The 7986-nt window shown below is 37.9% G+C and overlaps 1 protein-coding gene across 1 annotated transcript in view; it reads right to left on the reverse strand.

The window, feature by feature from the left end:
* LOC108691436 (A disintegrin and metalloproteinase with thrombospondin motifs 7-like) overlaps positions 1–7481 on the reverse strand; it is a 12647-nt gene extending 5166 nt beyond the window's left edge. Inside the window, exons 1-10 of the mRNA XM_018199189.1 lie at positions 7381–7481; positions 6719–7094; positions 4135–4300; positions 3549–3853; positions 3093–3217; positions 2871–3017; positions 2467–2613; positions 1886–2033; positions 1069–1164; positions 324–533 (exon numbers count right to left, since the gene is read on the reverse strand). Coding sequence (XP_018054678.1) covers positions 324–533; positions 1069–1164; positions 1886–2033; positions 2467–2613; positions 2871–3017; positions 3093–3217; positions 3549–3853; positions 4135–4300; positions 6719–7094; positions 7381–7481 — 1821 coding nt within the window. The remainder of the gene's footprint in view (positions 1–323; positions 534–1068; positions 1165–1885; positions 2034–2466; positions 2614–2870; positions 3018–3092; positions 3218–3548; positions 3854–4134; positions 4301–6718; positions 7095–7380) is intronic.
* Between the last annotated feature and the right edge of the window lie 505 nt (positions 7482–7986).

Genomic DNA, 7986 nt, shown 5'->3' on the forward strand with positions numbered 1-7986 from the left:
CTCGCTTTCGAACTGAATTTGTGACAGTTGTATTGTACCGCTCGCGTCACTATGTCGTAATGAAACGGTATCTCACTGGAAAACGTAAAAATCCCGTAAGCATGACAACCTAATATTTTTAGCCACCTCCAATGTCATAATGAAAGTAAGACGGAGACACGACCATCTCCGATATGTGGCTTGCAGCGTCGAAATAGCCATCGCAGGAAGTTAACGTCTATAGTATCGCGATGAAATGGGGATCGCGATATACTGAAACTTTACTGAAGCGCGCGAGACGATGGTACGTGAGGAAGCTAGACAGATAGATAGATGCAATTTACCGTGGTGTTGCAAGTGAAAAGTCTTCTTCTCTCGCCGATGCAGTATCTGCCGCGGTTTGCCGGTTCCGGTCGGTCGCATTCCCTCTCAGAGTACTTGAGACCACCGCCGCAAGTCCTGCTACAGGAACCCATGGGACCCCATTCACCCCATCCGCCGTGCACCGCAGCCGGCCGAGTGCCCATGTCCACGCACTTTTTGTGGATGCACCACTAGATTCGTGTGCAAATGCTCTTCGTATTATCTTTGTCCCGCGGGTTAGAAGAATGCAATATGTCTCGCGGGCTACTCTCCGCCTCGTGCTTCACGCGAATACCAATTTCCAGCGCGAAGTTTCCTGACACTTCAATTTATTTCCCCGGCGCGATTAAATCTACGTCCGCTCGCGAGTGAGCCGAAGGCGACGAAATCTACATCCGCGAGAAGCGACGTGGCGAGGAGAAGGCGCGTCGTTTAATAAATCTCTCTGCTCGCAAAGAGAGGAAGAGAGATGGAGAAACGCCCTTTTATTCCGCTACGTTTCCGGCGGCGTTTCCGAGACGCGAATCACGCCTCGTAAATGGCTTTCGATCGCGTCGAAAGCCATTTGCGTTCGCGATCGTTTGATAATTGATGTCACCTCGCAGCGACATATTATTTACATCAGTAATATCTGCGGATGCATAAACAACGCTAAGCGGTTGCTAAATAATCCGCGCCGGGAATATATTTTGTTGGAAAAACAGGTTCTACTTAAGCTGCGCACACCTTGTTCTCACCGCACTTCGTACCGTCAGCCTTCGGCGACCCCTGGGAGTAGCAACTTGTGTTGGTCAAGCACCACAGATTCTCGCAGCTGCTCGCCTGAAATATACGCTCGATCGCAAAGAGATCCCAGACTAATCAGATTAGTCGATTAGTCTAAAAGAATAGAGCGAGAAAACGCGATTTCTTACGACAATTATCGTTTAAGCCCATCTATAATTGTACATTCTATAATAGCGTTGTAGTAAGTGATTGTCATTATAAGAAATGACTAATCATACTGAGCACATAAAGATCCTCTTTGACCGAATATAGAATTTCTTTCTCTTACTCAGACTTATTCTTATCAGTTTCGTATCATGATTGTTTAATAACAGCCAAAAAACATTCTTTTTGAGAATATTCGACCGTAATCGGTCAACTCTTACAACTACAACCACTTACGCTTACGCAATTATAGAATAAGCTTTATAAACATTACGATTCTAAAATTTGGTACCGACAGAAGCAAATGTTAAATGACAAACGTAACTTTGTCGCAAAATTAGAGAATGAGTATTCCATCAAAGCGAAGGGTAATCAAATATATTTTGAACAAATATAACGAGTGATGCGTAAAAGTTATTTCATTTCCGATGACGAGCAAATAATAGATAAAATGCAAATAGAATATAGATAATTGATACATAATAGTAGAATTATCGACAATTAACGAGAACAACATTGGATTTCACTAAACAGCAATTTGCGATTCACGATAATTGAATCGAAAACATTAAAATGCAATTAAGGTCGCACGCGAAGTTTATCAAAACTTTACTTGAGGTTGTGGGCACACTTTCGAACCAGGGAACTGCATGTTACATTGAAAAGCAGCGTCGTACATTGCACCCGGCAACATGTTAGGATATTTTAGTTTCTCTGGAGGAGTTCTTGGATTATCATTTAAACATTCGCCCAGCCCGCTCCTTATTTACAAATAAATATTATTAGAAAATAAGTTAAGAAAATTAAATATTTCAATATTAAATATAAAAAAAATGGCCGTTTTTACAGAGATATTTCCAATAATATTATCAATAAACAAAATAGAATTCTTACGTAAAAAGTAAACTATATTATGTCACTGTAAATTTATTAAATAAATTAATAGTATTATTTATAATTGTGCTGGAGTTTGATAATAATTTGTCAAATAATTAATGCACACATAATTTATAAATAAATATAGAAAAGAGAGAAATAATATTGATCAAACAAATGTAATTACAAATATTGAAATAATATTTTCACAGAATGTGTTAAGCGTGTTATAAATTTACTTAAAGTCGTTCATCATTGCATCATATACAATTAAAAACGGCCATTATCCACCGTCATTACTTATGCAACTCAGTTTACTCAAGAAAAGCTGTTATAAATTTCCTGCTGCAGCTCGACCATCGGATGGTATATAAAAAAACGATAGGAGACATAATAAAGTAGCTATCATCCATATCCTTCGACTGACATCCACTGATCTCGGGCTCATCATGAGAACAACCCATTCTATAAAATAGCATTTTTTAAATAAATCAAAACAGCCATTGTTTAAAGGGTTTCTTCTTAAAACATGAAGCATTGAAACTTTGCATCTCCGATTGTACTTATTGCGATACTTGCATAAAGTGATTATTTAAACTAAAAAAAAATCTTATTTTTTTTTAACATTATTTCTGCTTTCTAAGAATATAAAATTCGTATTTCTTAAAGACTGCACGTCAAACGTATTTATTATAATTGTAATTGAGATGCATGGACAGTACACGTGACCAACTTCGTGGGCAATCACGATGCCAAGCAGAAGTCCACTGTCTTCATTAATGCAAGCAGCCTGTGTCGGATCGCAGGCCGCAGCCATATGAGCCAGACCCATTAGGTCACAATTGGTTTCCTCCGAGCAAATGTCATACCTGAGGATACATGCGAGTAGCAATACGATATGTACGACGATTAGATCGATATCCAGGAAAATTACCTGCTATTACCTGGTAACCAATACCGCGATATCGTAATGGTTGGGATGTGTGTCATCCTTTGGATTCATCTTCTCTGCCCACTTGGCGAAACTCTCCAATGTTTTCTCGGCAGCTGGACTGATGAGTAAATCTATCTACGAGCATATCGAGATTCGATAAATGGAATATTAATGTTGTAAAATTGTCTTCGATCCTTTAATAAAAGTTAATGCTTTGAAAAAATTGTATTTTAATATCTGTAATACCTATATATTATTTAAATATCTGAAATTATTTAAAAATTTATAATATATATATATATATATCAGTTTAAATAATTTGTTTAGATAAGTTTAAATAATTATAATTTAAATAATTTATTCATCTCAGATAAATAAGATACAATGATTTGGTAACTGCTTTTGTTATTTCCTGATTGAATATATTTTATTTTCTTTATTTTATGATCACACGACGCGCGCATACCTCTTCTTTTTCTTTCTCCAAATATATCACACGTACTAAGACGACGTCTATTTGATTCCCCACGGATCTGTCGTGATAAAAGTCAGAGACCATGTTCATAATCGTCAAGAGATATTGTTCGTAATCAGTGTTATTGTGGAAATCAAGGAATCTTCGATCAGCAATTAATCCAATTTCGATATAACGATGTATACTGTGCGTTCCCGTTGATACTGTGATATTGTGCTTCTCGCCAAGAGAATTATTTTCCATTAGCTGCATCTGCCTTTTAGCCAGCTGCTCCGCCCACGCTGACTCCCAGTTGTCTGTTAAAACGAGAATGAGCTTCCACAAACTACGCGCCATTATTTGTCACTTGCGCGTAACTATGCGAAATCCTCTCGCGTTACGGTATATAATAAATGTCCGCGACACAGGCTGGGAACTACATCGTCTCGAGTTAAAGTGAAATGTTAAAATAATAAATGATAGGATATGCCAGGCAATTCCTAGTTTCGTTCAATTTCCTAACTTCATTCGAAATTACTTTCAAGAAGAAGGGAGCAGAGATAAGAATATATTATAAAATATTTGAGGAGGTACTAACCGCTAGTTCCGCAATGTCTTTTCGATACGGTATCAGTTTGCCCTTTCTTTTCGTGCGGCGCATCTCGTTTGTAAGCCACGTGAATGTGTTGGCCGTCGGGCTCGGGTTCCGCCTGATACACTGGCTCGATGAAGTACCGTCCGTGATTAGTTTGCACGTAGCCAACCTGCGCGTGAGAGGTGTTATCGATAATAATATGAAATAAAATATCGACATTCATTTTTACGCATGACGTATCAGTTGACGTAAAGTCGCTACGTTGCGAAATTTTGATCTCGCATGTTAAAGATCAACGTTTTATGATTGGCGTATGAAATTAAGTATGTCAAATATATCGTAAATTTTTTTCTCGTTATACAACATTAAGATTTATAAATAGTAGAATTCTGATTAGAATTCCATCTAGTTGGTTATTAATTTCAACATTTCAATTTATGCCAGACTGCGTCCATATCGAGAGATATCTTCAGTATGATATAAATATATTATATATAAATGTAATGTAATATAGAAACTAAGACTGGATGATATTTAAGTAGAACATTGGAAAAAGCCAAGCGAAATGTCACATTTCACGTGACATTTCGATCGATTCGCGCTATTCCATCCATTTAGACCCAGTTTTACAACTCACGATTAACTCTTAATCGAGGTTCAACTTGTTTCTCATCTCTTTCCAATTCTAAAATTGAAAAAAGATAATGAACAAGTTGAACCCCCTCGGTTAAGAGTTAACTATGAGTTGTGAAATTAGGCCTTAGAACGTTAGCGTAGTAGGTTTACGTAGAAATCCTGTATTTAACAGGTCGCCTGTTACGGACGCGAATGTCGTTCAACGATTCATTTCGCCGCAAATTCGCGTGACCGGCGGAAAATCATAGATGATAATCACGCTCTCGGCATGCGTTGCGACCGTACGTTTAATAAAATCAACCAGGCATTCCATCCGTTTCGCGTAGCTTGCACTTTATCTGCACACGTAATCGTCGCTTTGCAAATAACGAGCTGAAAATAACGAAACGCGACAGAAAATTAACTTTCGAGACTATTGAGAGTATCGCACCGTAGAATACAACTATTGGCGTCAACGTATATTCAAATTGCAAATATCGAGCTCGTACACGATGTAATCGAGAAACTCAATTTTTCCTAATATCGGTACAATCGAGCTACAGTTGAATAAAAAAAGTATGCTTTACGAAAGTATCGACAGCATGCTCACAGCTGTGACGCGATTCTTACTATCGTCCATTTTATTTTTCGGAAAAAGTCACCTAATCGAACGGACGATGTGCAAGTGATCGAAGTGCAACGTATCAATGAATATTGCGTCACTATAGCACCGCGATTAAATACCGCTGCATGACACACGTTATGTTTCACTGCGCGCTCGTAGTTCACCTAGGATCGACGCTTTTATTACGCACTTAGAAACGTGTATGTTGATAAATTCATTTGCATGTAAATCGATGCACATTGCCCTGCAATGTCATCGATTGTACGTATTTATCGATCTATTTCTATTTTCGCGATGATTGCAGACACTGAAATGTGCGACGGAGAAAATGACAATTCTAAGCTTAGTAAAAATAAATGAAATTTGCAAGTGATATAAATCATATCATGATATGTAAATCTAAATCAGCTAAAATAGCATCATTTATCTCTGTAGATGTTTAGCGACCTGAAAATATATGTTATACTAAAATAACTTTTAGCGTCATCTATCAGGATGCTTTATTATAAATGACAATCACATCACAAGCTTTTGAATATTCAAACTGCATTCTACCTAATATTATTGCGTCGAGCTTGATGAACGTAAAATGTGAGAGAATATCGTCATGAAAAATGTTACATAACATTCGCATCGAATTTCGACGGGATTTAGGGAATGTTCCAGCACAACCTTTCTACAATATTCATCCGACTGCACTCGCGAGTCTTCTCTTGCTTCGTTAACGTTAATCTCCCGAAGGAATCCATGGAACGTATTATATGCACCAACCACATTCGTAGCCACTTCGAAATTCTGTTCCATCTCTCTAGCTCGCAACTCTCTCATCAAAATTAATAACGAGCCATGCGAAATGGCAAGCGCAAAGATTAAAATCCGACGCTATCGAACGTCACATCAATCGACATTCAATCTGGCAGAATTAATTAATTTTCACGAAGAGACAAATAAAAGCATCAGATCACGCAATCATATTAATTAATTTATCTTTGAACATGTAAACAATTAATTAATATAGTATCTCTGCGATACGTAATAAGTATCATGCTCTCTAAATTCTTTGAAATGAAATCTCTCTCGAAAAAATGAAACATAAGCCAGTGTTGAAAATAGCGGCTCATTTTCAATCGTAAGAATGATTTCACTGTTTAGAGTGAGAAATTTTCACTCTAAAATTTTACAAAGCAAATTTTCTTTTCCATACAAATTAATTAAAACGCAATTCATAAATCCTTGATCAAAGGATATGTATCTTAAAAGACTTAATTTATTGTGACAAGGCATATCTGTCTGAAATTCTTTTTTTGGTTCGTTAACATCAAGAAAGTTGTATTATATTATACTAACCACACCGTCACACAAAGACAGAGCCGCTCTGGAATTGGCATGGCCCCGAACAATACCGCGATAGTGACACTGCCGATCGGATGCCTTTTTGAATTTCAAGCCCTCGTTGAGATTAGTGCTAATACCAGCGCCCCGTGTCTCCACCACCATGTCGGGCGAGATGAATTCATGGTACGGGCTGAGCTCCACGTGGTGATCGATCTGGTTGAAGGGTAGCACCAGGTGCAGTTTATCGGCCGACCCAAGAGATCGTTTACCGCGCTCGCTGATCTCACGGCGGTTATAGAAATTCGGTAGAAAATACGTGCTGAAGCTACCATCTGCGAGCACTCGCTTCGGTATCAACAACTCTGGCCCATGAATGTCTCGGGTAAACCTGGATCGTTCGTTTAAAAGGACCAATTACGTAACGATGACATCCCGCTTTTTTAGCGCTTTGTAAGCGCTACTGTGCTACTTGAGGTTGTAAATAAAACGGCACTTTGTAAACTTTTCAATTCTTTACGATTGCACATCCCTTTTAAATTTGAAAGATTGTTAAATAGCCCTTAGCTTATCTTTCGTCATAATTGTCACTTTGTGAGATCCAACGAACATCAGTTTAGTACGGATTTCGCCGCGGCAAGAAATTGGCAGCGGTTATGAAATGCAAATACACTTACCTACCGTGATATACGTTTCCGGGCGCGTTGGTGTATTTTTCGAGCAGACCGCCATCAATAGTCGCGACGAAAAGCGTCAGAAGTACCAAGAATATGATCATTATGACTGGCGAGTACTAAATCAGCTTCAATACGTGCCTGAAGTTGCCGGATGTCGATGAACAGCGAAGGAGCGAAGTTGTTTCGCGCGAGCATATCCGGTTATATCGCGTATACAGTGACCGGAAATGCAAACGCTTTATTTACGCATCGATCTGACTAATGACATTAATAACCCAATTAAAATGCAATAGCACGGTTGTGAATATGCATGTACATGCATGTATATTAATATATTCATACATATTTCATATTTTGTGATAAAATATTTTGTGATTGTATCGTGTATGTAACTACAATAAAGTAATTCACGAGCTCCCATATGCAAGAAAGAGAAAAATAAAAAAGAGAGAGAAAGAAAGAAGAAAGAGAGGGGAGAGAGAGAGAGAGAGAGAGAGAAGGAAAAAAGAGATATTGATCAAGATATTAATTAAAATTAAAGTAGATTTGAGAGAAATCAATCAAAATCAATAAAAAATATATTATAATTTATATTACACGAATCAG

Source organism: Atta colombica, unplaced genomic scaffold (assembly GCF_001594045.1).
Source record: "Atta colombica isolate Treedump-2 unplaced genomic scaffold, Acol1.0 scaffold47, whole genome shotgun sequence".
Classification (NCBI taxonomy): domain Eukaryota; kingdom Metazoa; phylum Arthropoda; class Insecta; order Hymenoptera; family Formicidae; genus Atta; species Atta colombica.